The sequence below is a fragment of the Aspergillus melleus genome (genome assembly GCF_016097325.1).
Source record: "Aspergillus melleus strain CBS 546.65 chromosome Unknown contig2, whole genome shotgun sequence".
Classification (NCBI taxonomy): domain Eukaryota; kingdom Fungi; phylum Ascomycota; class Eurotiomycetes; order Eurotiales; family Aspergillaceae; genus Aspergillus; species Aspergillus melleus.
In genome coordinates, this window is record NW_025763371.1 from 2377847 (window position 1) to 2404783 (window position 26937).

The 26937-nt window shown below is 50.4% G+C and overlaps 11 protein-coding genes across 11 annotated transcripts; 7 read left to right on the forward strand and 4 right to left on the reverse strand.

Annotated features, from left to right (window-relative positions):
* Positions 1-30: 30 nt before the first annotated feature.
* rhp51 (recombinase RAD51) lies at positions 31-1784 on the reverse strand. Its single transcript, XM_046085273.1, has 4 exons — positions 1420-1784; positions 1273-1352; positions 1139-1206; positions 31-1055 (listed from the first exon to the last, which is right to left on the reverse strand). The coding sequence occupies exons 1-4, from the start codon at positions 1504-1506 to the stop codon at positions 244-246; spliced, it is 1047 nt and encodes a 348-aa protein (XP_045941236.1). The 5' UTR covers positions 1507-1784; the 3' UTR covers positions 31-243.
* A 1974-nt stretch (positions 1785-3758) lies between these two features.
* Positions 3759-4711, forward strand: LDX57_003617 (uncharacterized protein; the record flags this gene model as incomplete). Its single annotated transcript, XM_046085274.1, has 4 exons — positions 3759-3921; positions 3986-4014; positions 4118-4255; positions 4337-4711. The coding sequence occupies 4 exons, from the start codon at positions 3759-3761 to the stop codon at positions 4709-4711; spliced, it is 705 nt and encodes a 234-aa protein (XP_045941237.1).
* A 552-nt stretch (positions 4712-5263) lies between these two features.
* puf6 (uncharacterized protein) lies at positions 5264-7414 on the forward strand (the record flags this gene model as incomplete). Its single annotated transcript, XM_046085275.1, has 2 exons — positions 5264-5639; positions 5709-7414. The coding sequence occupies 2 exons, from the start codon at positions 5264-5266 to the stop codon at positions 7412-7414; spliced, it is 2082 nt and encodes a 693-aa protein (XP_045941238.1).
* Positions 7415-7852: 438 nt separating this feature from the next.
* LDX57_003619 (uncharacterized protein) lies at positions 7853-9160 on the reverse strand (the record flags this gene model as incomplete). The annotated part of the gene is made up of 7 exons (XM_046085276.1): positions 7853-7884; positions 7942-8079; positions 8274-8570; positions 8638-8710; positions 8799-8825; positions 8883-8924; positions 8981-9160. 7 exons carry the CDS (start codon positions 9158-9160, stop codon positions 7853-7855), a joined length of 789 nt encoding a protein of 262 aa, XP_045941239.1.
* Positions 9161-10280: 1120 nt separating this feature from the next.
* LDX57_003620 (uncharacterized protein) lies at positions 10281-11187 on the forward strand (the record flags this gene model as incomplete). Its single annotated transcript, XM_046085277.1, has 3 exons — positions 10281-10556; positions 10636-11089; positions 11144-11187. The coding sequence occupies 3 exons, from the start codon at positions 10281-10283 to the stop codon at positions 11185-11187; spliced, it is 774 nt and encodes a 257-aa protein (XP_045941240.1).
* A 99-nt stretch (positions 11188-11286) lies between these two features.
* Positions 11287-11881, forward strand: LDX57_003621 (uncharacterized protein; the record flags this gene model as incomplete). Its single annotated transcript, XM_046085278.1, has 3 exons — positions 11287-11406; positions 11506-11710; positions 11781-11881. 3 exons carry the CDS (start codon positions 11287-11289, stop codon positions 11879-11881), a joined length of 426 nt encoding a protein of 141 aa, XP_045941241.1.
* An 860-nt stretch (positions 11882-12741) lies between these two features.
* Positions 12742-17139, forward strand: LDX57_003622 (uncharacterized protein). Its single transcript, XM_046085279.1, has 2 exons — positions 12742-16296; positions 16355-17139. Exons 1-2 carry the CDS (start codon positions 14124-14126, stop codon positions 16783-16785), a joined length of 2604 nt encoding a protein of 867 aa, XP_045941242.1. The 5' UTR covers positions 12742-14123; the 3' UTR covers positions 16786-17139.
* A 263-nt stretch (positions 17140-17402) lies between these two features.
* On the forward strand, positions 17403-17788 carry LDX57_003623 (uncharacterized protein; the record flags this gene model as incomplete). Its single annotated transcript, XM_046085280.1, has 2 exons — positions 17403-17608; positions 17674-17788. The coding sequence occupies 2 exons, from the start codon at positions 17403-17405 to the stop codon at positions 17786-17788; spliced, it is 321 nt and encodes a 106-aa protein (XP_045941243.1).
* A 570-nt stretch (positions 17789-18358) lies between these two features.
* On the forward strand, positions 18359-19434 carry LDX57_003624 (uncharacterized protein; the record flags this gene model as incomplete). Its single annotated transcript, XM_046085281.1, has 3 exons — positions 18359-18549; positions 18618-18895; positions 18968-19434. The coding sequence occupies 3 exons, from the start codon at positions 18359-18361 to the stop codon at positions 19432-19434; spliced, it is 936 nt and encodes a 311-aa protein (XP_045941244.1).
* A 1106-nt stretch (positions 19435-20540) lies between these two features.
* On the reverse strand, positions 20541-23100 carry LDX57_003625 (uncharacterized protein; the record flags this gene model as incomplete). Its single annotated transcript, XM_046085282.1, has 6 exons — positions 20541-20774; positions 20827-21216; positions 21271-21638; positions 21709-21820; positions 21877-22400; positions 22551-23100. The coding sequence occupies 6 exons, from the start codon at positions 23098-23100 to the stop codon at positions 20541-20543; spliced, it is 2178 nt and encodes a 725-aa protein (XP_045941245.1).
* Positions 23101-24393: 1293 nt separating this feature from the next.
* Positions 24394-26745, reverse strand: LDX57_003626 (DNA-directed DNA polymerase IV; the record flags this gene model as incomplete). The annotated part of the gene is made up of 4 exons (XM_046085283.1): positions 24394-25566; positions 25615-25986; positions 26042-26220; positions 26277-26745. The coding sequence occupies 4 exons, from the start codon at positions 26743-26745 to the stop codon at positions 24394-24396; spliced, it is 2193 nt and encodes a 730-aa protein (XP_045941246.1).
* Positions 26746-26937: the final 192 nt, after the last annotated feature.

Here is a 26937-nt window from a genome sequence, read left to right on the forward strand (position 1 = left end):
CGGCTGTCCGCCTTCAACTCTTTCATGCTTCATGAATCATGTTTTACTACTATTTGTACCCGGGTACTAAGATACTCAGGTAATGACTATTGCCGTTACCATCTCACTAAAAGACATGTCCCATACTCTTTGCGGTGAATTATAAATAAACTATCTAATATGTACTAACTCGAAAGCAAAATTAAATAAGCACACGTCTTAATCGTCATATCATGGCTAAACGGTCAAACAGACACGACTACCTCATTCGTTTTCCAAGTCCTTGGGGCTTGGGTCCCCGATACCATCCTCGTTAATAGCGAAGAGGCAATCGCTTTCGGGGAGACAAGGACTGTCGTAGATCTTGCAGACTCTGGTCTCGCCTCGGCCCTTCTTCAAGCTGAGTCGGGTCGTACTGGCATGCGCGATGATATTACCACCAATGGGTTTCTTGGGATCTGGATTGAACATGGCGCTGGGGCCACCGTCCACCTGCGCAACAACTTGGTTGGTTATGACCACTGCGATACCAAATTCGTCCGCTAAACGCTGGAGGGTCCGCAAGAATTTGGCCAGGTGAGTTTGGCGGGATGACAATTCACCCCGACCATTGAAGTCGGTCCGGTAGAGCGACGTTGCAGAATCGACGACCAGCAGCGAGAACCGGGTCTCGCACATCATTTGCGAGGCTTGGTTTAGTAGCTGTAGCTGATGATCGGAGTTATACGCGCGAGCATATGCCACATTGTCAAGGACCTCTTCTCCGACGAGACCGAAACGCTGGGCAACAGCAAGCAGTCGCACCGGTCGAAAGGTTCCCTCTGTATCGATGTAAAGGCATTTACCTTCGCCTCCACCCATGTCGAAGGGAAGTTGGCAAGTCACCGCAAGCGTGTGACATATTTGACTTTTTCCGGTTCTAAATTCGCCAAAGATTTCGGTGATCGAGCCCGTCTCGATACCACCCCCTAGTAGAGTATCCAGTTGTTTTGAACCCGTTGTGATCGAGATTAGTTCGCTTCGACGGGCATGCATCTCCGTGGCGGTTGTAAATCCCATTGGAACAAGTTTCGCGGCTGTTCAAGAATACCGTTAATCATCAGTCAATTTGACAAGAATCCACAAGCTAGTCGTAAGTTGACTGTGATAGCCGGCTTACCTTCAACGAGGACTTTTGTGGCTTTCTGCTCGGAGATGCCCTTGATTTGTTCTAGCACCCTCTTTGGTCTGTAGCCGGGTCAACCAAATCGGTCCTGTCAATAGATAGCGAGGAAATATGAAAGCTCAACATACGTATATGCGATCGATTCAACCGTCCGGTAGCCTTCCTCAACGAACAGTTTGATATCTCTGGCTGTAAGCCCCGCCACTCCCTGTGTGACACGCCATCGATCAGCATCCAATGCGCTTCATACGCGTACTATCATGAGAATTTCTCACCTCTAAAGCAGAGAGTGGTGTCGGCGCACCTGGGCCGGGAAGCCCGCTGTCATCATATTCGTTCTGGGTGTCCATATCGGCGGTCATTTTAAGTTGATGGAGCAAGCACGACGCGCAACACGTGTTGGTGGTAGTTTTCAGATGCAGGTGATTGACTGCCTTTGATCGAGAAAGGGTTCGCAGTCAGTTCTCAAAGCTCGTAAGGGACTGGGATGGGTCCGTAGATGGAGGAGAAAGCAGAAGAGAAATTTGTTGAGGTGGCAAATGACTACAATCCGAGTCCCGCCAGACAGTCTTCGTGATGTTGTTGTGGACGCGTCGAGCCGTCACGACATCACGTGGACTAGGCAGTGAGGCCAACGGATATGAGGACTCTGGGTTAGCCTCGTTGCCTGGAGAGACTTTATGCCTTGGGGATCAGGCACCCAGTTGCTCTCGGCGATCGGAGTCATTGATCGCGATATACTACAGCTTTAGAGAGAACAATCCCAATTTCAACCGGAAAAGTGACTAGAGTCTATCTGGAATACTCCAGGAGGGTCCCAGACATTATAGGTAGAAGTGGAGAATGAATCTATTCCAGAGAGAAGCGGCGAGAGAGGATTGACAAAAATGAAGAAAAAAAGATCAGGGAAGCAAAAAGAAGAAATGAGCAGTTGTCCAACCAAGCAGCCAACTTCCCTGTAACGGGTAGGTGTAATCTGGTGACGCCATCCTAGGGTGAAGATGTCTCTGCAGAATTGCTTCCCTCAAGGGTCATCTCCATTGCTTAGTGCCTTGTAGCGATCGTGAATTACTTGCACGAGTACAATGACAACCCCCGGATTCGTACCAGGCACCTCTCCCGCTGGCGCGAACGCCGAAGCAAGGTTGCTGGCTTAGCGGTTAATCTCCCACTCGACTATCCGTAACAGATTATTATTATTTGACCCAAACATAATATAAGTGCTTCAAACAGTACTCAGTTCCACCAGTTTCTGCCTTCCAATTCTCTCCTTCATCTGCATTGCTTGGTCATAATATCACGGTTAGAAACAACACTTTTAAAATATTGCCAGGCTTACTCTCCTAATTTGATTATACTCTCCTGGCTACGTGCGACCCTGTCAGCCCCGACTGTTAATTAAAACTACGTTTTGTGCCCATCTTGTCTATCCTAGGTAGTACCTAGTTGCAGGCACTTAAATGCCCTGTTAGGCATCTTACTGTTTGCTTGTTCCTCTGGGGGCATCTTTCAGACGAGTAGTATGGTAAAAGACCTCGATTCTTTTTACATTGTTTAATCGGTTCAGTGTCAATTGGGGCATCCGTTCATTCATATCCTGAGCAATGTGGTGCATCCGGTCCCTGGAACCTCAACAGTAGTTACATTCTCTAGGATATATAATCCCGTCCACAACTGCTGGCATTTAATTGCCTTACTCTATCAAAGCACCCCCAGGTGCGCAACACCCTAGAAGACATCATTCGTTCCTACATCAATCAACGAACCAATACAACACAGCATTGATCAGAGCATCCTTCCGCTCATTCAGTTAATTATTACTAACCACCGAGCGTAGACAACACAACCAGAGCACAAGTCACGTTCCCAACGATCAGTAGCCTCGGCAAGCATCCCTACAAGTGACGGAATTGATGAACAGGTCGCAGAAGCGACACGAAGAGGAGGGAATTGAGAGGTCTCACAATATTCCCCGCGGTCGCCGAGTGTTATTCTTAATGAAAGAAAAAGGATAAGGCTCAAGAGAGACTGGTTCTTTAGAAGGTAGAAATGTAGAAGATATACAAAACTCCACCAAATCCGGTTCCTGCATATAATAAGAGGTGGATTCAACAGATGCCCAGCACGACGAGTGTTGTATGACATTCAGGCACTATGCCACCAGTCCCAGACATTGAAATAGACGCCGAGGGGATCATCGTCATACCTACTCAAGCACAAAGCAACACAAAGACACCAACAATTTCCCCACGGCCGGTGGGGCGACCCTACAGCGCCGGAGAAATTGCAGCGCCCAAGTGGCCGAGGGGACCATCATCCAACTAAGATCGTCATATTTCCTTACATCAAAGCGGACACAAGCACTAGTTACCTCACCTCATAATTTGTACCCGCCGAACCGCTGATCATGTGAGGTTTGAGAGTCCGTCAATCAATTTGGCCACCCTTCCTGTCCTTGCCCGGTTCTCCATCCCCATTATTAGATCCAGTCCCGTTAGAATTGTTGCTCGCCTGTTTTTCGTTCCCCCTTCTTCCCTTCCCCCCATCGTGCTGGCCTCGGAAGCCCTACGCCCGATTCTTTCTCGCGCATTCAGCCCTCCCTCGCTATTTCATCATGGTCCCGTTCCGCAACTTCTTGGCCAAAAGGTCCGCCGCGCCCAATGGCGGGGAGATCGATACCAACCTCAACAATGACCGTTTATCTGCCGAAAACCCCAGTTCAACCGCTGTGAATATCAGGAAAAGTTCAGACGAGCCGCCCGAGTATAAACTAAGTGGTATGCTTTCGTTTTCTACAACGCGAACGGTTCGACCCCGCTGACTCTTGGCCGTGAAACGTAGTTGTCGACGACAATGGCGCCTACCTTCCGGTATTCAGAACCCCTTTCGCATTGATGCACTGAATGCTCACCCCTTCAATCTCATTATCTGTTCCCTATCATTCCCGCGAAATGGGCTAAATTCCATGAACAGCCATCTCCCCCGGAGAAACAGAGTTTTTGGCGACGATACCCAGGCTCCTCGAAATCTTCGAACCACCGAGATTTAGTGGACGAAAATGAGCCCTTCTCTATATCCCGCGAATCATTCGATTCATACCGACGATCGTTCGTGAGTTTATCCCTGCAGAAACAGCCTCTCATCTTGCGCGGGGAACAATAAAACAAGCCCTTGCTCACATTAACTGTCAAGGACATCTCCGCCCGCTCCCCGGTCAGCTACAGCGACGCAATGCCCTCTCGAACCTCCCTCGACTCTCGATTCTCCCGTATGACTTCGCCCTCCCGCACACACTCCGGCTTCGACAGGAAACCCGAATCGATGGAGGAAGAGTTCGAAGACGTGGGACTCGAGGACGAAGAGGCGAAACCCAAGAAAAAGGGCATCTTTTCGCGACTCGGCGACCTCACCAGCGACTCGCAGACAACATCATCAAATTCCAAATCCTCTCACCTGGGCTTTCACATCCCCGGCAGGAAACGAGGGCAGAGCAACGTAGGCTCAGAACTTGGCGCCATGAAAACCCCACCGCCGGGCGCGGAGACCGCAGAAGTGCGCGAGGGTTGAGCGCGAAATCCCCTCGGATTCAGGACACTACACTGTGACTGGGGACTTTTCCTTTTCTTTACCGGGGCGTTTGAACGGAGCCGATTAATGAGATATGCGACCTGACCTGCCGACTTTCTTCTACCTACGACTTGGTTGGTTCCTGGGGTTGTTTGTTGGGATGATTTGTAGTCTGATCATCATTGCTGTATACGAACCGATCGATTGTAATGCACTTAATGCTATGTTTCAATTATAGAACTGATTGCTTCTTGCTTTCTATTATTTCTATTCTGCATTACATGATCTTCCATTTCTCTGGCAAGCATCTTGAAAACCCTCCGACGAAGATCGCCCCGTTTGCTTATCAGTGCCATGCAAACAATGCAAACTCCACTCCGACCGCCCTCAAGGAAAAAAAAAAAGACTAATTCCGCGGCAATAAATTTATCGGCGCAGAAAATTATCCAAGCCGGCGGCATTTGTCTAGATTTGCTCCGCTTGAACAATTCCACTTCCGCTCGTCCTATCCTTTTCATCTTATTTGACCGATAAAAAGTAGGACCTATCATCATGGTCGGAGTGAAACGTCCCGTTGACGCCGCCGACGGGCGCAACGGCAAACGAACGAAGACGAAGACGGCCGTTTCGACGAAGAAGGACAACAAGTCTGCGCCGGTGAAGAAGGCCGCCTCGAAGACCGGGTCCAAGAAGGCTGACAAGCCTGGAAAGAAGGACAAGAAGGCCCCGGCCAAGAAGAAGGTCGAGGAGTCGGAAGAGGACGAAGATGATGATTTCGACTTGGACGATGTTTCGGACTCTGATATCGAAGGAGAGAGTGGATTCCAGGACGATGAAGATGTTGGTATGGAGGATGCGAAGGATGCCGAGGAGGATAGCGATGAGGGTGAGGAGGAAGAGGAAAAGAAATCTGCAGAACCTGCGAAGAGTATGTTTGAACCTTCTCTCTACACCGTGTCTGGCAGGTCGATTTGAAGCTAATCGTCGCCAAATCTAGATGGCAACTCCTCTCGCGAATCGCACATCAAGCAAAAGGCCCTTCAGCAAGAGCGCAAGGCCGCCAGACCCAACGCCGATATCATTCTCCGTTCGAAGCAGCTGTGGGAGCGTCTGCGTCGCAAGTCGCACGTTCCGCTGGAGGAGAGGAAGAAGCTTATCGCCGAGCTTTTCGGAATCATTACTGGACGGGTTAAGGACTTTGTGTTCAAGCACGACTCGGTCCGAGTTATCCAGACCGCCCTGAAATACGCGAATACCGAGCAGCGGAAGCAGATCGCAAAGGAACTGAAGGGTCACTACAATGATTTGGCGCAGAGCCGATATGCCAAGTTCTTGGTCGGCAAGTTGATTGTCCACGGCGACAACGAGACCCGCGATATGATCATCCCTGAGTTCTATGGCAACGTGAAGCGACTCATCCGCCACCCCGAAGGATCTTGGATTCTCGACGACATCTACCGCATGGTTGCGACGCCGGAGCAGAAGGCAGTTCTCCTTCGGGAGTGGTACGGAGCGGAGTTCGTGGTTTTCAGGGATGAGAACAAGTCGCCCTCCGCCGAACTTTCCGAAATCTTGAAAGAATCCCCCGAGAAGAGAGGCCCTATCATGAACTATCTCCACGAACTTATCAACCAACTTATCCAGAAGCAAAGTACTGGATTTACGATGCTCCACGATGCTCTGCTGCAGTACTTCTTGAACACGAAACCCGGTAGCTCGGAAGCTACCGAATTCCTCGAGCTGCTCAAGGGTGAAGAAGAAGGAGACTTGGTGAAGAACCTGGCTTTCACCAAATCTGGTTCCCGGTTGATGTGTCTGGCCTTGGCCTACGCTAATGCTAAGGATCGGAAACAACTCACCAGGTTCTACAGGGACACCATCAAGGTCATGGCGGGCGATCTCCACGGACACATGGTCCTTTTGGCTGCATATGAAGTGATCGATGACACCAAGCTTACCGCTAAGCTGATCTTCCCCGAGCTTCTGAACCAGAACGCCGATGCGGAAGCGCGCATCGAGGAATTGCTCCTCCAGGTGACCGACCTCACGGCACGTATTCCAGTGCTGTTTCCGTTTGCAGGAGACCGGGTTAAGTGGCTTCTGCCTGAGATCGACCAAGAGATTCTCAAAGAGATCCGCGAGGTGCGCAAGGAGACGTCGAAAAAGGACCCCGCAGTGCGACGCCAGGAGCTGATCAAGGCTGCATCTCCCAATGTCCTCGAGCTCATTGCTGCGCGTGCAGACACGTTGCTCGAGACCAGCTTTGGCTGCCAGTTCATCTCGGAGGTCCTGTTCGATGCGGACGGAGACAAGAGTGCTGCTTTGTCCGCCGTTGCCGCCGCCGCCAAGTCCAGAGCCGACACCAAGGACTTGCCGTTCGTGGGCCGGTTGCTCAAGTCTCTCGTCCAGGGTGGACGATTTAACCCCGCTGAGAAGGCAGTGGAGAAGGTGCAGCCCGCCTTGAACTTCCACGGGCTCCTATATGAGCAGATCGGAGATGACATCATGGCGTGGGCCACCGGATCCAACACCTTCGTTGTTGTGGCTCTGGCGGAGTCGGACGAGTTCGAAAAGAAGGACGAGTTGCTGAAGACTCTGAAGAAGAACAAGAAGGCTTTGCAGAAGGCCGTGGACTCCGGGAAGGATAACAAGAAGGCGGGACCTGCTAGCAGCGGTGCGAAGCTGCTGCTCGAGAAGATCTAGTTCGCCTGATAGAGGGTTATTTTTATATGTTTTTGGGGGATTGTGCAAGCTGATGATATTCTTTAATGTTGCTTGGATCTTTCGGTTCTAGGGTTTGCATCTTTCATTGTACAGGGTCTCAGGTATTTTTATAGGACCGAGAAAGCTATAAAAAGCATTTGATTTTTCCAATTGCCGACTTTCCATTTCATCATACTGGGAGATCTGATTCTTAGATACAATAAGGCGTTTAATACTTGCCGACAGAAAATAAACAAAAATCATCATAGAAATCATTCTCAAAGGCAGACCCTTGTGAGGTGAGCAATTTCGCACGTGATATCGCATCTGCCTTGAATGCAAAACATCCGAGGATTCCCAATTCAACCAATATAATCATTACCAGCTACCTACAACCATCAGTTTTCTGAAGCCATCTCCTCATGATAGCGAGGAGACTCAGGAGAGGTATTTATCCTTGAAATTTTGGACTTCATGAGTTCAATTAGCAGAGTGCTCACTCTCACTTTGGGGAAGGTGTCTCTTACCCTCTGTCTTGAGATCCTCCCACTTTCTGATGATTTTCGCCTTTTCATGCCCGAGGATGATCGCGTTCGCAGGCACGGTGAGCTTCTCAATCGATTCAGCGATGGCCGTGAGGTCTGTTATGACAACACGGACGGCACCTGCATATACACGCAGTTTAGTCATGCTTCAAATCAATTGATGGAGGGCTGGCCTTGCCTAAGACTAATTGTAGGTTATGTATCGCCGTGTCTGACGAAGCCTGCATATTCATGGCTGTCAAGTTTTTCTGAGGGGAAGATCTCAGCCATCAATACAATTGCCAATTGATCGATTCAAAAACACCATGTCGTACTGACCTTGATGTACTCCAGTGCGGCGAGATCTTGTTCTAGATAGTCTTCCGAATCATACTCGCGGAGTTCGTTCTCCATCTGCGAGTCATTGAAACCATCGACAATGGCTTTGAGTTGATCTTCGCAATCTTTCACTGCGTCCGTGCCCTCCTTCAGCCCCCCGAAGGTATCGTTTGTCTTTTTCTCCAGTGTCGTCACACCCTCCAGACGATCAGCTGTTAATTGTTTCACTTTGGCCCGCAGTTGTTCGTTGTCAGGATCGTTTGTAAGGTCATTTAAGCCTTGAAATAAGGCATCTATTGTCATGAGCAATTAGCAGCTGACGTTCGAGCAAAGTCTGGAAGAACATCATGTCTTCTGTACCGTAATCAGTCTGCGCTGTGGATGCAGTATCCAGGATTTTGTCACAGACAGTGCCTACTTCTCTGAAATAAGTCTAAGAGAACTGACGTGAGTTGATTTTCGCCCTTTCTGCCTTTCTCTCTGTTCAACGAGACAAGGCGATGCAAATTAGGAAAACCTACCCCGAGCTCGACAGTGGATTGCACATCCTGATGTTTCTCAGTCAAAGCAGGTTAGAAATCGAAGCAGAATGAGCTAAGGCTTACAGTATAGCAGATGTCGAGAATCGGATGCAATTCGCTGATAAGCTTCTCATCGTGAGCACAGATTAGGACGCAAAATTGGGACAAATTAGACACCATACAGCATTCCATCCCATCGATGATAGTCCACTCCAGCCTTCAAAGCGATCTTGAGTGTATGGCAACTCAAGGCTTGCGTCGACGGCTGCCGAGAAGTCCTTGAACGAGGGCCCATCACAGACAAAACTGCCCTGGACGAGCAGGCCACGAGGAGTGAGGAAGTCTTCGTCGTCAGCAGACATTTTCGGCAAGCAAACTGAATACAGTCTTGCTTTCTCTGGGAAGTGATAACGTCCCAACCCACACTACTCGAGTCTTTATAAAAATGGGTGTGATTACACAGCTGTCAAACGGGGGATGACTGCTTCCATTCTGTTACTCCATCGATCTACGTCATGTGCTTTTATTTCCCGAGGATATTGGGACGCCACTTTCGAATGCTATCTGTCATCTCATGCGCAAGTCAATAATAGCTGCGTCATTCGGAGAGATTGGGAAGACTTTTGAGTGGTTCTGTACTCCCACCACCTACCCGAGGGAGATGTGGGATGCAGGGCATTGAGTTTTTGAGGACTTCCAGCTCTCTTTCAGCTACCCCACCGTGTCTGAGACTTACATTAACCTCAGTAATAGTATAGATCGAGCTTCTTACCCCGCGCAACTGCAGATGATCCCTGCATCATGCATACTAGTATATGCATATATAGTACCTTTGCTTTCAGTTTGCTCCCCCGCAAACATAATCAGCGGAAGCTGCGCTATCTAGATTGTTGCAGCAATGCAGCTGAACCTGCAATGTCACCCTAACACTGCCTTTATCTCTGATGTTCTGCCTTCAGCTCAAGCCATTTTGCCAGCTGGCACAGAAACCCCGCTCGCGGCCTGCCCGCAAGAAAAAGTAACCTGGGCCATTTCATAACGCCCTGTTGGGATACTGAAGTATAGCTCATATACTATGCAGCGTAGCAAGGCGCAATTTGTGTGGCGAGACCTTGTTTGCTATGCTCCCAGGATTTATGTTGGACCCATGGGGCGATTCAGACCGTGTGATCGAGGTGATCGATATACGCAGACAAGCATGGATTCACTTAACGAGACAGACTGGCCTGGGCTATTCTGTCTACGAAATGACCTGCGTGGCGCTCAGTGACGCTCCCAACACCTCATCCACGTCATTGACGGTGTGCTGATTCCGAGCAAGAACCACTAGGATGTTACAATTCGAACATAAAAGGGCGTTGTTGCCCGACCCTCTCCATCAATTCATCCCGACCTCCAAACACATCCTCATTGCATTACCAGAGACTCTCAAAACCCTTGTTCGAACGACCACGGAAAATCCTTTTCTCTCTCATTCTTAAGATGAGTGATAAACCCGCAGACGATCCTACCCGATGGTATCCCCTCGGCCAGTACGTTGAAGACGAAGATGACTACAGCGGGAAGCGCGACGATGACACCAAAACCTTCACTCTGGCTCGCAGCGACATGGCAGCACTGAATCGGTTCACCCAAACGGGTCGAAAGCTTCCTTTGTCTCGCGCCACCTACCAGACCCAGATGGGTCTAACCAGCGAGTCTGAACTTACCGACGATGTCTGGGCTGCAGTGGACAAGATGCTTGTTAGCTTCAAGACCGTACGTTGTGCAATACAGACGATGAAGATGTACACGTGATTTGCTGGAGACCTTCTGACATGCCCCTCACGCGTACTAGATCAATGGTGACTGCAACAATTTCTTACTCGACGATGGCGACAACAAGGGCACTTGGGCCAAGACCGTCGATGTTGCAGGGAAGATCTGGGCTTACAGTGACAATGCCGGTGGCGAGGCAGGCGACTCGTTCTACCAGGCGATGCTCGAGGCTGTCAATGCCTACAATGAAGCCGATAACGAAAAAGACAAAGACGAGCAGAAGAAGTTGGTCAGAGAGTATACGAGCATGCAGATGAAAGATTGTACCGCGCTCGCAGCTGCCGCCGAAGTAGTCGAAACCGAGCTGGGTGACTTTCAGACGCGATGCTCGGGCTATGCCACTGACCTGTCGGGCCATGAGAAAACGCTGCAGAATCTCCTCGACAAGGAATATGGCGACATCGAAGATATCAAAGCAGACATCGAAAAGCAAACCGCTCTTATCAAGTCCAAGCAGAGTAAGATCGATGCAGGTGAGTTCTCCATCGGTTTAGCGCTGAAAGAGAAAGTACTGACGCAGGGCCTAGACCGCCTCATAGAGAGACAAGAAGCCTACTATGAGTGGATGTAAGTTAAAATCGACCGTCATCCCCGCGACCCGAGTTATAGGCTGACGCCTAGGGAAAGTCCATTCGTTGGTGCCATCGCCGCTGCTATCGTCACTGCGGTCATGGAAGGGGACATTGCCGACCTGACCGATGCGATCAAGAAGTTGCAGGAAATCATCGCCTCCGACCAGGAGAAGCTTCGGATCGTCGGGTCTGTGCAAGGTCATGTCACCAACATGAAGGTGAGCCTCTTCCCATCTGCTTTCGGACAACATGAGATGGGATTGTTACCTGGTGTGATGCTGTCATTGTCAATCAAAAGCTGAAACAACAACCTACAGACCGAAGTCCATGACCTCAATGACATTCTTACCCCTGCAATCACAACGCTCGGGAAGCTGAAAGGAGCCTGGCAAACCATGAGCACCATGCTGCAGGCGCTGAACGATGCTTTTGACAAGCCAAACGACGAAATCGACTGGCCAAGCATCGTGGAGACCGAGCTTAACAAGATCCGGCGGAAATGGAACGATCTTGGGGTCTACAGTAAGTAGACTCTCCATATTCCAATTCTAATGAGTTATACAACAAAATCAAGCCCACTGACACATCACAGCAAAACAATACCAGGAGGTCGCATACCTGACCGACGAACCGAAGGAGACTAGCCTTCAAGAGTACGTCGATGAATTGAACCAGAACTCGAAGAAGTACTAAACTGTCTCTCGGCGGATTCTGGATCTGTCGTTCGTCTAACTTCACATGATTCTGATGATTTGTGATTTTGAGAAGAGTGTTTTAAGTATTGCTGCGCTGCTTACGATCCCGCCAGGAAAAAATGTCGGGATAGCGTCTTTTCGGGTCTTATTCGTGTTATTGATTGTTCGTTGGCATTGCTGTCCTTAATGTTTCTTCATAATGAATGTGCACTCTTTTGTCCTTATATCTCAGTATGGAACTGGTTATAGTTAACTGAACCCCGGTCTGTGTAGTTTCTCTTGGCCCCATAGTCTGTCTTCGAGGAAACCAGGCTTTTACCATTCTCGGAGATCATATTCTGAGAGACCTGATAATCCATTGTCTTCAATGCAAGACACCCGAGTCACTCTGATCATAACCAGCTACCTACCATCAACGATCTAGTTCAATACTAAAAATAAACACATATCACAATATGCTATAATTGCTGTACGGCTCGCTCAACTAATTAATTACACCAATCAAACATCCACGTTGTGTTTGTTGGTCAATTCGGTTTCGAGATCGATTGGATACTTGGACTTGCATTTCTTTGTTTGCAATGCTACCCTCTATTCTCCCTGCGACTTATATAACTCCCCCCCCTCCTCGGCTCTCTCTCTCCCTTCCCTCTGCATCTTTCTTCACCCTTATAGAAAATCCAACACTCCATCCACTCCGACCATCTCCAACGCCATGGACACTCTCAAGCGCGCCTGGCCCCAGCTATTACCCTCCAAAGGCACTCTCACTGCGTCCTCCACCCCCTCTCAAACCGGCAAAGTCGTCATCGTCGTTTTATTTCATGTTTCTTTAGTGTGCGCACACTCTTTTGTCCTCATGAACCTGGTAGCAGCTAATTGAACCCTGGTCTGTGAAGCTTTTATTCCTATACTCTGTTTAAAAGGCAATTCTACTCCAAGTATGTAGTTGTGATGAGAAGCATAAATGACTAATCACGGATGACTTAACTAAATGAACAACCCCGGATGATCACATGCCCCAAGAATCTCCAATCATTCATCTTCAATTCTTCAGTCCTTCATCTTCAGCTCCGTTTCCAATGCGATTCGTCGACGCAGGGGGGATTGAGAAAGATCTCGTCTATTTATATCAATTGTTTGCATTTTGAGGGAGGTCACATCCAATATCCATCGATCAGAGCTGCATGGAATCTCCATCCTGCGGCCCCATTCAATTCAGGGGTTCCAACCCCTCAGGGTTAACCCGTCCAGTCCAGCACTAAGAAAAAGCCGGTCGGCTTCTCCTTAAGCCGGACTGGCGCAAGGACCGTGGCCTTCAAGCATATTCTTAACCCATCTAATCTCGGTTTGATGACGATCTCCGCCTGCAGGTCGTTTTTTAAACTTGGCCCACTCATCCTGCGGTGGTTGTGATGGCCACAAGTTCCAGATTTACTTTCTTCCTCTGGCATGCTGTGGTGTCTGACCGTCTGAGTCTGAGTCTTGGAGATGTCAAACCAGCCCCGAGGCCACACTTCCCTCAGCCCCATGGGAGATTACTGGAAAAGGGAGGTTAATCTTACTACCAGAAATTAGTGATTATTATTGAATTCGGCCTCATCAACGGTCGATCCCCACGGCTCAGATCCCTGCCTTTTCGGGGACAGTCAAGAAAAAAAAAAGAAAAAAAACGAAAAAAGAACCGGACCGTGGTTCACTCAGGGACAGAGAAGAAAGTCACTGCCCAATGGATGATGCCCTTCTGGTTTGTTTTCCTTCGTTATTCTTCCTGTCATTCTGATTCTGACTTCTGACTGTTGTTGCAACTTCTTGTTCTACATCTTATTATAATTGCTTTTTTAATCCCTAATTCCTTAGCTCTTAATCTTTGTGCCCTCTTTCGATCGCTTCTTTTCTTATTCTGTCGCTCTCTAATTTCTTTTCTTTCTTTCTCTTGTTATTAATTTACTCTTGGCAATTTTCTTATCAATTGTTTTAATTGAGTGTGGTTGTTTGGCATTTTTTGGCTTTGCGACTGCATCTACATCCCACCTACAGCTAATAGACTTATCCCTTCTTTACCTTCATTTGGCTTTGCAGATCCAAACACCCTCTCCGAACGAAAAAGCAGACTGTCTCTCCCTTCGTCCCCCATGGCCTTGTTTTGAGTGGGATCATCGCGTCGTCGTTCGAAATCTGGGTCTTGTCGTTGGCCCATCACGCCCCTCTCGTGTGATCTCTCACCTCCCACAAACATCATGGCCTATGGTACAACCTCTGCGGAGGATGCGAGACATCCCCCGCCAATCCCCCCTTCGCCGACGTTATCGAACCCGGACATGATCCTGCCATTCGACGGGAGCGAACGCGAGTCCTCCACTCCATCCCCTCCATTCAACCTGCCGTCCTTGTCCCACCTGCAATCCTTCTACGGACCTCGAACCTCGTCCTCCGATTTCAGCGGCGATTCCACCAGGAATGGTACCTATGCGCCCGTCTACCGACCGCAAAAAATAGGTTTTCCGCGCCACACGTGGCTGCACGAGGGTCACGAGGCCAGTCGCCGTTTATCGGATATCGGAGAGGAGGAGACGCCGTCGCCGGCATCATACATGGGCGGGTTTTCGAAGAATGCGCACGTCGTGGCGCGTAATGGGCTGGCAAGCTCTCCCGTGCCATATCGCGTCGCGGAGGACACCGAAAATAAGGATGCCGGTGCGTGGAGTAGCTCGTCTAGCTCGACAATTAGTGCCACTAGCGAAACCTCTTCGGAAGGGACCAAGGGGCGTGCACAAGGCCAGAGTGTCTTGCCTCAGGAGGTTGACAGCATGAATAACAATCAATTGAGGCAGGCCATTCGGGCCATTGAGACTGGCACCAACGGTGACCCGTCACGACTGAGCATTGTGTCGACCACGGAGGAAGGGAGCCCGGCCGATGAGCTATCGTCGGTGATATTAAGTAGCGAGGCGGAAAGGATTCTCGAGAATGCAAAGAAGCGACTGACGGTATGTTGGAAAGTACAAATGGAAACTTCATTTATGACTAATTGGCGTCCACTGCAGCTCATGGAAGGTAATCTTACAAAGGCCCGTTCGTCAGTGCGCGTATCCCCGTCACTACCGACGTCGCCAACGCCATCCGGCAATCAGCCACTCGGACTCGGTCAACCCGTCGGCGGCCTGTACCAATCGATCTCCCGGGCTGATCGTAGGGCGTCCACGTTACGCCCTCGTGCAACGTACTCGTCCTCTCAGGATTCGTCGAACAACCGCCATTCGCGCGTGTACAGCGAGACCACCCTGCCGTCCACGTCTTTGTCAAGTCTACAACCCGCCTCGCCCAATCTGTCCCGGTCCATGAGTGCTTTGGGATCGAGCACCGCCTCCAATTTCAACAATGATGACCGCTCGTTCCAATATGCCCCGGACAGAGCCTATCTCACCCATCGCGCATCTATCAATTCCCTCCAGCCAATTTCGCAAGAACAGAAGCCCTCTGATACACCTCAAGGCTTGGGAATCTCGACAACGGAAGAAGAGGATCAGCTCTCGACTGTAGACGAGTTCGACTCGAGCTACCAAACATATGATCCTCCATCTCGCTCCCAGTCGCAGCTTCAGGTCCGAGATCTCCAAGATCAGATGAAGGGGTTGCACATCAAGATATCTAGTTTGAAAGTTAAGGCACAGGAGGATAATCTACGGCGACGGAGCTTGCAGAGCTTGCGAACCCCAAGTCCGTTCACCGCGGCGGAACATTGGTATAACAATCCCCTGGAAACGAGGGATCATCACAGCAACTTGAACCAGGGGCGTGGACATACCCCGGAGTACCCTCGGGAGCGGCGATCCAACGAATCCAACCGAGAACGCTATTCCGCTCGCAACGGACAGGAGACGGCCGGTGTCAACGGCACTGCACGGTACGCCACGCCCGCTTCGCGAGCCCACCAGCCAGCGGAGGACGACGACAACCAATCAGTTATCGAAAGCCTCTATGAGGATGCTCAAGAAGGCGAATACGACACGGACGGTTCGTCAGGCTCGGAGATCGACCGGGAGGCTTTAAATGAAATTCTGCGCGAGCCGTTGGACGACGACCTCCAAGATCCCCTCGGATCCTTCCCTCCGGTGCCTGCGACCCAGGATTCTCGGCCTCACGAGGAACGCGAAGATGCCTTCGACTACGAGAATTTCATTCTGCACAGTGCTTTGGGCAACTATACGCAGAGCCGAATGCGCCGGAAAAGTGAAGCTTCGACTTCATCTGTCGAAACCACGCGACCTGCTCAAGATCGCCAACCTGTCCGTCACTCTCGGACCAATAGCAACGCGTCGGTCTCTACCATGGCAACTTATGCTACTGCCACGGAAGGAGATCCGGATGATTTTGAAAACGTGCTCTACTGGGATAGGAGGTTCAATGCTGGTAAGGCCGCTCAGTGGTAACGCACCTTCAGTCCTGGTCAATGCTAACAGCAGGATAGAATTGCTTTCCCATCCGCGATACGCCGAAGAGGACGAGGACGATACTGGCGATGAATCTGATAATATGGGAACCCCGCGCGCCAACCGCCAACGCAATAGCAACGAGGACTGGCAGTCGGATTCGCTCACGACGCCCCAGCGGTCTAGTTCGACAACGACGGGGTCCGCCACCCCAACGGCCCTGGCATCGACTCTCGTGTCGACAGTGCGGGCAGCCGCTAGCCCTCACCCCAACTCCGAGAACAGCAATATGGGCCTTAACAATGACGATACGCGCCTGCTGGAACAGCTGTTCAAAAGTCTGGGCGATGTCTGCATGGACCTCCAGACCATCACGACCTCCGCCGACCCAGATCCCAAACACGTGCGGTTGCTGCGGTGGCGATTGGATGCGGCTCGACGGGTGCTGGACGGGGAGCTTGATACTTAGTAATTTTTAATTCTTGATTGATTTGTTCACCGTGCGAGCTGTTGACGAAGGACGATTGATATTTGATACCCTGATGTTTGATTTCTCGTCTTTTGTTCTATCTGAGAGTATATATACCGATGTGCATAGCATCAGATGGGATGCTGCTACTACATTTTTTGAGTAATGTTTAGAATGAACCCGCTAGAGAGAAAATATTCGGAGAAGCTCTTCGCATTGTTGACCATCTCTGATAGACAAGTAAAGAAGCGAAGAAGCAAACCGCGAAGTGGGGAGCTGACTAAGCGCCCTGCCGATCCCAAAGAGGCAAGTCGCGCTGCTCGTGGGAAAAAGAAATCCACCACTTTCTCTGCGTTCATTCCTTGTTGTCGACAGATCGACTTTCCTGTAGCTTCTGACGTCCAGACACGTTCCTGGCCCACCATCTCCTTCCCCACCCTGAGCCATCTGCGTCTGCCACCGCCAGAGAGCGCGAGTGCGATCTGCGCATCATCCCCGCTAAACAAGGAAACTCGCGCGGAACATAATTCCCGGCCCTGCATAACATAACATAACATATCTTTTCGCGACAAGGCGATCATCTACCAAGCCATCGATCCTTTCCAGAGGCAAGCAAAATGAGCACTCCGCATCCCACTCGCCGTCTCCTGATCTTTCAGGAGGCGCGCAATACCGCGTCCTCCGAGCTGGTGTATCTGCCCGTCAACAAACTGGGTCTTCCCATCTGCGGTCCGGGGCCTGAACTGCCTTCGATTTTGGAATTGCCGCTGCGTGCGTTGCGTGCGTTTACGGAGATCTTCAATCAGCCGAAGTATAAGGGCTGGTATGTATATGCTTACAGTATCTTGCGCAACGGTGGAAGTATCCTTGCTGACAATCTCCTGACAGGTCGATTCTCTCCGCTGGCCCGTACCATGATACCTCCGAGGAGGGCAAATTCTACGCGGTCATCTTGGAACAGGCGAGAGATTCCTTCAGTCCCGGTGATTCGACGGGCCCGTGAATTTGACGGGGTGCCTGTCTGTCTGAAGGGTAGGGAGTGAAGATGTGTATGCTTAATGCTGTTGGGCGGCTCTTCTTTCTGGCGATGGAGCTGGCTAGGGTGATGTTCATTTTATGTGGTTATGATGCCTTGATGATGTTGATGAGATTTTTGGCTATTTTATTCCCTTTGTCTGTTATCTGTATATCTTCACTGTTTGTACAAAGTGATTGTTGTTTTGGTGAGGGGGTTGCGTTGTGGTGAAGATGGACTTGTCTGCTGCCTGTCATTCACTGGCACAAGTGAGAGCCGTCACATCGATGAATCTGGTTCCTTCGATTCACCTGACATGTTGATTCACTTGTGAGGTCCTGGCTGGTTCTTCTTTTTTTTGTCTTCCTTCCTCCCTCCCTCCTGACTTCCTTCTTTCCTTCCACCTCTCCTCCACCTCATCTACCCCCTATTACCCATCAACTTCCTTTCATTATTCTCTCTTCGTTCATCTTTCCTCATTTATTATCATCTGTTTTACCTCAATATCTCTAGAATTGCTTCTATTTCTATCTCTATCCTACTACTGCTTCACTCAACATGGTTGCCGCGAAAAAGTTGCTCCTGATCTTTTCCAAGCGCGATGGCCAGCTTCTGAATCATCCGGGCCTCCCCGTTACAGATTCGTGCCCATTCATCCCCACCAACAAGAAGAGTTTCGTTTTTGATACCTACCTCTTGCTTCAAATCACGTCTGAGATTCAGAACAACCCAGCTGCGTATGGCGGATAGTAAGTCTTCTTCCTTCGCTTTGTCATACATTGACATGTGCTTGTCTGGATGCTAATCTTCTGGCAAGCGTTTTTCACATGAGCTTCCAGGACGACAACAAGAAGTTTCTCTATGCTATCTTGCAGAAGGGAGACTCGGCAGATACCGGTACTGAGTGTGATGCTGACGACTTTGTCCCTGAGCAGAACTGTGTCCGTAACAATGGATGGGCCGACCCTGCCGAAAATGATGCTCATGACCCTCGTGGCGATTGCGCTGCGGAATCTGTCTGGGGTCTCCCGGTTACCTTGGAAAAACCCGCTTGTCATGAGGCTATCAAGGAGTATGAAAGCTCCCGTGCTGCTTGTACCTGTGCAGCGGATGGCAACGATTGAGGCGTTCGTACTTGCCATGCTCACCCGGTCCGAAACTCTGAAGTCAATTTCACCCATGCTCACCCCAACCCTCTGAGACTCAACAGAACCCACAAACATACCAAGCGGGGAGCGCAGAGCTACGCAGAATCCTGGCACAAAGAGCCCAGAAATAAAGTCATTGGGTGGTGCACTGACGGAGAGAACAGAGACTGGGAAACTAGTGGCCCTGAATGGAGCTGCTATGGTGATGACGAATCCAACCACGACAATCGCCCAGGCGCGGCCATCCTCACTCCTGAAAGCACGGAGTCCGACGACACCTTCAAGCCCAAGTATGTTTCCACTGCTTCCGGTGCTAACTATGGCCGCGGCGCTAACGGTGTAACAGGGAAGCTTGGTAACGGATACGACAGCGATTTCGACGCCTCTGCCTGGAGTGGACAAGAGAGGCTGCGTTATGCTATGAGAGTTCGGCTAGTGAGCTCCAAGCCAGCGGTTCTCTCGTGGGACATTATCAAGGGTTGGTAATGGATCTGTGGACTCTTCTCTTGCATTTTCTGGACACGGACATAGGTTCAACTTGGGCGCTTGATTGGTTTAGTCTGGAAATTTTGCTTTCTTTTCACTCAGTGTTTTCCTTCTTTTCTCGTTCATCGTTACCCTGCTCGGAAACTATCTTCATCTACATTCATATTGACGTCGATTGCTGATGCACAATGGCGGTCTTTTGCTTTCCTTTCCTGCGCCAAGAAAGATGCTTCTTTTTTGCTCTGACCAGGAATTTTTTATTGAAATCGTTGCGTTGCTAGTTATGTTGCTGCCAATAGTACTGCGTTTGCTGGTCAATATTTATCTTCTGGATCGTAAACCTGGTATTTGGGACTTAGTGGTAGGAAGGGAATGGAAGGGAAGGGAAGGGATCGGATGGGATGAGACAATAGACACTTTTGATTTGGCTGACGACAAGGAAGTCCTTCACTAGCTGGTATGGTCTCTATGGATGCATCTTATTTGTTCTGCAGTGGACAGAACAGAGAAGCTAGAGAATTGGGTAGGTAGGTAGGTAGGTAGGTAACTCGGATGGGTTATGAGATGGCTGTTAGGTTGTTGTTATTGCTGTATGAAGATTATTATTGGATAGGTAGATAGATGGATTGATTCAAATTACATAAAATAGAATAAGATAAGATAGATAGAAATAGGATTGACTATTGAACATACAGGAAGGACAGCGAACAGAGAACAAGAATCAAAGGGGGGTTGAAAACGAAAAGGAAAAGTAAGATAAAAAAAGTAGAAGAACAAACACATACTGGAAATTAATCCCGCTGAATTTCAAAGATTCCTCATGATCATTGACAATTGTCATTCATACCTACTGTAGTAGCTACTACCTACTACCTAGGCCATATCCCTAACACCCCCTTTCTGATGAAATGATATGATAAAGATGTGGGGGGTTGGGAAGCCAGATTATCTCCCCCGTAGCCCGTAAATGATTACTTAACTCATGTGTAGACATTTGCTGGAGGTAAAAGCTTGGCGCCGTAGTGGAGGTCGAGGGAACGAGAGTCGTTTGGATCGAAGACGGTAGCTTGACGTTCTTCGAGGAAGAGAGCTGATGGCGATAATAGTTAGTCACTGCAACCGGTTTTAGTCATGTATAGAAAAGACTTACGGGTGATTTTGATCATATCAAACCAGCGGGCTGCGTGCTCGTCGCTCCCATCGACGGCCTTCAGGACACCACTATCCGGTCGGGGATTGGCCTTGGGCGGCAAACTACGCATCTTCAGCAGCATGTGCAGAATATCCGAGAAGCGATCGCCTTGACTGGCATAGTAAGGGGGGCGCTTGTCCAAGGGCCACTGCTATATGTTAGGAATCCATGAAGTAAAAGTCAAAGGGGGGATAGCTTACCCGTTGAGCAAAAGTCTCGTCATCCCATGAGCGGAACAGCCAGCAAGTTCTCTCCACGCAGTTTAGCAAAATCATCGAGACCAGGAAAGTCTCGAACCAACCGCTCTGCTGGCGCTGAAGGAGGCGTCGCTCAAGATCGTTCATCACCGACTTGCTCAGCTGGGAGGCACGCTTCTCGGTAGCCGCCCGCAATTGACTGCTCAAGAGTCCGTAGGATTCGGCGTTGGTAACCTCGTCGATCGGCATGCGTCCGTCATCCGAAGGCTGGGCTAGAGAGTGCATCGATGTGGGTGGAAGAGTAGGGTTGCAAAATATTTTCCAGCGCAGCTCGGAGTCGGCAAGCATGTGAGTTGCAACCCACAGCTCCAGAACTCGCTCCAGCAGTACATCCTATAAAGCATTAGGCTCGAGTCTCTTTCCCCATTTCTGCAGTACAAAACATACCTTCTTCTGTTGACTCAACTCAGACGCGAGCATCAAGGTCGGTCTCATGAACTCCGAAGTTTCACGTTCGTAGAAGTAAGACGCGGTTTTCTTAATGTACATTTCAATCTTTCCGGGAAGATCATCTGCGTCGCTGTCAAGGAGGAAGAGTTCTGAGAGAGGTCCCTGGAATTGCGAGTCGTCTCCAAGGCCCTGAAGCTGAGGGTCAAGTGTCGATGCTGACGCCTTGTGGGCCTGGAGAGTACTGAAAGTGACAAAGACCAGACTCTCTTCAAAATGTGTGACCTCGATGCGTCCCGCATAATGCTCGAATTTGAGTTGGTTTCGGATGCTGCTCACGTCGTGATAAGCAAGGGTGGCGTGCAGGTCTAAAAGGCGGTCGTCAGTTCTAGCCTTCTCTCCTCAAGATAAACCGGCAAAATCAAGGCAACCACTTACTTGCGTTATACAATTCGAATTCTTCCGCAATACGCGTCCGAATGCACGGATGTTTCCACAGGCGTGCGCTCTCAACGCTGGCGCAGGTGGTGCAAGGACTGTCGCCAGAGCACTGGGAAATTATGTTAGAAAATTCCAAAATGAAAAGCAGCCTTCACTTGAACATACCGGTTTCTTCAACATGCGACACCGAATACACGCGCCCCGCTTTCTTACTTCCTGGACCTCTCGACGCCGAGTCGCAGAAAAGCGTCCGCGAACTTTCGGTTTCGTCGGCTTAGTCGAGTTACCGAATTCGTTCACAAATCCCTTCGCCTGGGAGTTAGGATTCATCGCAATAGGGCGAGGGAAGGTGGCAGCGCGCTGCGTCGCGGCGGTTAGGGAAGGATCATGCTCCTGAAGGCTATCAAACAAAAGCTGTTCCTGAGTCGAAAGCTGTTGATTCCACGGGTTCCCCAGCTTGGACAGACCATCAGGAAGCCCGACATTAGGATCGTGATCCATCGGCATCCCCTGCGGCACCATCTCACTGGCCGAGGCAGCGATCATCGAAAGTTGTGACTGGCGAGCATTGGCAGCCGGATCGGGGGTCAGCGAAGCGTCGGCCAGGGTGGGAGATGCGGACGAAGGTTGATCTTGGGAGGTATTAGGAAGAGAAGGGAGGGTCGTCGCGTTGGAACCTTGAGGTGTCACTGTGGGATTGTTTTTCATTAGCGCGCCACAAAGACACGAAGAGAGGTCGACGACAAACAAAGCGAACAAAGGCAGAGAAACACGGCGAATAACGGGTGAGGTGGGTAGAAAAAAGAAAAGAAAAAGAGAGAGAGACAGAGAAAACTAACCTGGCGGTTTTACATCCTCGTCAATCTGCTCCGATTGAGCTGGATGTCCCTGGAAACCCTCTGCTTCGAGCGCGGGATCTACAACAACGGTCTTGCCTCCCACGGTGACCGACTGAGTGTATGCAGGGCCATTCGCATTATTGTTTCCGCCGCCAGCACCACCACCGCCAGCACCTCGTTTCCCTTGATCGGATGCGCCCACCTGCCTCGAGGCCTCGGCCAACACATTGAGACCGTCGAAGTTTTGACGCGTGGTAAATGGCAGATCCACCCCCTTGCCTTTGTTCTGCCCCGCCAGATTGGGGTCTTTATTCTGGTCGCCGTCGGCCAGGTCGGGAAGCTCATGGAGTCGCAACAGGACGCGTTGTCGATCACGTAACGGGATAGCTTGACACTTCTTCACCAAATGGTTGGTCAAACTGTCGATGCGACCCTTGGGGAATTTTTCGCCACACGCCTTGCAGGTATGCTGGTAGCGATTACTGGCATCCTCGAGTTTTTGACCGCGAATGAAAAACTCGAGGATCAGCTGGTTGGGTTTGCGACCCATCGTGACAAGGAAGGAGGGCTAAAGGTGCGACAGGAAAGGGTGGCAGAAAAAAAAACAGGGCCTTGTTCCCAAGGAACTCGACAGGATAGCGTCGGATTCGCAGGAGACTCGAGAATTATACCGGTCGAGTACAGCTTCCCTTACAGATGCGCGATTGCAACCCGAGAGGACACCGAGTGTTTCGAGGGACCGTGACGCACACAACAGAGGGAGGGAGGGAGAGGGAGCCGAGGAGTGGATAGACGGGCAAAATAGTAGTGGCCACCAAGGCAGCGAGTATTTGTGGGCCACCACCACACAAGATAACGGGAAGGAACGCGAAAGTGACAGTGAGAACCGGAAGGATCAGCTTGATAGAGAAGATTGGGTGTTCCAGAAGGATGGCAGCGATAGGAATGGGAGAGAGAGAGGACAGAGGGCGAGAGGGAGTGGGATGGATGGGAATAATGTTGCAACTGGCGGCAAAACGCCAACTTTTGCACGGGCGGTCTGGAAGTTGCCGCCCTCACGTTAAGGCCGGAAGGTCACGGGGGCTGGGATGCCCTTCACCGCATGAAAGGCGGTGATGAGATCGGTGACCAGCTGAACTTTGCTACTTCATCATTCTCTTTGTATATTTAAATTCTAGTGACGACGAAATATCGTTCACCTACTCTGTCTGGAAGCTGAAGCATCCATTCCTCCATCCACTCATTCTTAGTCACAGCCTCCGCTAACTAACTGTGTGAGTGACCCAAGTTGCCTCTACTGCTGTACTACACTTGTCCCTCTACCAGAAACACAAGATGAAAAAAATTGAAACAAATCAAATTCAATAAACATAATAAAAAATAAAAACAGGTATCACAGCTCGGCACCGAAGTCGTTGTCAGTGACCGCTTTTTCCCTGATTCCTTACAGCACTGATAGTCATGATCGTGATGCATGAAGTACCGCCTGGTCTGACATTCCTCGTCAGCCGTGTCCGAGACCAACAGACTTCATTCTCTCTCTCGGTGGTTGCAGCAAAGCCTACAGCTATCAAATGCAGGTAGAGAAGTCGGTCTGCAAACTTAGAAGTTAGAACAACAAATGCAGTCCCAAACCCTCCCCGGGACCACTGCAAGCCCTAATTACAGATCAGATATTATCTGTCATCCATCGGCCGACCCGCTCTACCTAGGCGGCCCACAGAAGAATGCAGGAAACGACATGCGTGGAGACTTGAGAAGAAGGCAGAAGAAAAAGGAACGGAATAAAGCTAATAATTAAGACCCCTCGGGTGAAAACTTGATTGTCTTTCCTTCAGGCACGTCAGCATATGCGGTGCTCAGGAGGTCGCCAGGGAACCCCCAAAATCTCAAAGATACGTCGCTCGTCACGTCCTTCGAGGAGTCCGCCCGTGGTGAGTTTCACCTGCTTTGGCCCACGTAGCACATCGGTATAGAGTCCTCGCTGGTTTAGCCGCATGCCTTTCTTTCGCGCCAGGAGCCTCATGCTTCGGTTGAAAATATCATTCCCCGTGAAGTAGATCAATGCAGCCCCAATTTCCGACCCCGGCACGAACAGAAGATCGATGCGACGCCAGACGTGGCTGCCTGGCAACTTGGACGCGCCGTGCCACTTGGATCCATCCCCTCGGGACGTGCTAGCCAGACTGACTTGGAGGAATCCTCTTCGGAATAGTTGAGGGATCACATCTTCCATCATCATCGTTCGGATCTGTTCGCTTGTCGCGTCAGGCTTGGTGATGAGGCAGTCAATGTCGCCCGAATTGGCCGCCCCACGTCGATAGGAGCCACTGATGATGACTTGCATTTCAGGGTCGGTCTTTTGCACGGCCTGCCGGACGATTTCGCCATGCGCCTTCACCTCGCTGCGCTGGATCCGCTGAGAAAAGTCATGATAGTGCTCTACACCCACACGCTGGTTTTGACTCAGTGAGGCTTTGGTTTCGAGGTCTTCTAGGGTTTTGTACCCTTGGGCGACCCATCTCGATGCCTGCGAAACGCCAGCCCCGTAGACGCCAAGGAACAATTGAAGTATAAGATCCTCAGGCGTGGTGTTTGTGTTCTCGAGACGGCGAAGACGGTTCGTGCACACGATCTCCTCGATCTTATCGGCCAGGCGTCTTCCTATTCCAGGTATCGCGCGAGCCTGAGTGCGGTTGACAACCTTCTTGGACTGTCGATGAAGAGCCGATATAGCTTTTCGATAGGCAATGACACGCCAAGTATCATCGGTTCGGGTATAGTAATCTAGCATCTGCTGAAGGACCTCAATAGTCCTGGTATTCGGTCCTTCACCGTTCGACTTTGCATCATGTTTCTGCATACACGCGAAGTTTTGCTGCCAGTCACCCCTCGTTTTGGTATCCTTCTGTATGGACCCCTTTTTCTTTCGCATGGCTCTCTCGGAACTCGAATCTTCGGAGGTCTCCGAATCGGATTCTTCAATCGAAGTTTCGTCATCAGGGGCATCTAGAGGCTAGTCCTTCGTAAGTTCGTGCTCTATTGAAAGATTCCTGTCGCTTACCAGATCTTTTACGGCCTTGGCCTCCTCGATCATATCGTCCAACGCATCACGTTCCCGCGGAGGAGGAGCCTCAAGAACAGTCTCTTCGCGCATGATCTCCGGAGGCTCCTCTGTCGGGTTGACACCAGCATGGACCTGGTCATTCGATATTGCAAAGATTTGAGAGGGTGTCGGGGCCTGCTGCTGGTTTTTTGCGGCCGGCTTTAACGGCAGAGAACTTGGTGAAGAGGCTTCCTCCGCGGGAGCTGGGTCTTTGACCACAGGAGATACCGGCACCCCCTTGACGCGAAATCGCAGCTGCGTCGTATTCAGAACTTCGCGGAAATTGATGCATTCTGCGGGATAGCCCTCGTTTACGAGAGCTATAGTGGACTATACAAAGTCAGTAGACTAGATAGGAACAGGAAGGCCCTCAGTCCCGACCCACCGGGAAAGTCTCCAGCTTCAGGTGTTTCAAAACGTCTTGAAAAGTCAACCCCTTGTCAACTATGACATGAGTGATATTCTCTTCATCACCCCAGGACCGAGCCCACCGAGCCCCGTATTCTTCCGCTCGTTGGATCCGTACACGTCGGAACGGCGAAACGTCGTTATTAGGGAAGAAGACTAAAGTCACTTATCAGTCATGGTGTACTAGATGGGCGATTAAACCGATCACTCACAAAAGCTCAACCCCTTGAAAATCTGCTGCTGCTCAGGAACCACTATGGGCGAGTACTTCCGCTTCCGTTTACCGATCGACGATGACATGCTGGCTTTGGTCTTCTCCATCGTAGGTCTGTCGACATCCGATGTTTTGGCTGCAGGAGCTTCTCGATCGCCACTGCTGGCCGAATCACTTCTCCCGTGCCTTGGGCTCACAACACTCTCTTGTGCCGAGGGCTGAAGACCCAAAAGGGATCGCGTGCGCGTTAGACTCGTCGGAGCTGGAGCCGTAGATTTAGAATTCACAGCGGAAGTCAAAGTGTGAGAAGCAACAAAGGAGACAAGCTCAGTCTCATTTCCTGGCCTCGAACGAGCAAGAACACGAGCAAAATCCTCGGCCTCCTGATCTTCCAATTCATCCGAGAGGCAATCCAGCTGATCGAGACGCTGGAAGAAGGCCCTTTTATCTGCCATCTTGTTCATCATGGCGGTTGGTGAGGGAATTCTCCAGGTTCACTCCTTCCCGGCATGTGAGCCATGGATTGGGCGATACGATCTCTGTTTGCTAGGTAGCAGGCGACGGCTTCTTTTATTCCCCGCGGATATCGCCGATAGATTCCAAATCGCTGCAACCCAGCCAATCCACAGGGGAAAATTCCATGGCTGACACGCTGACCA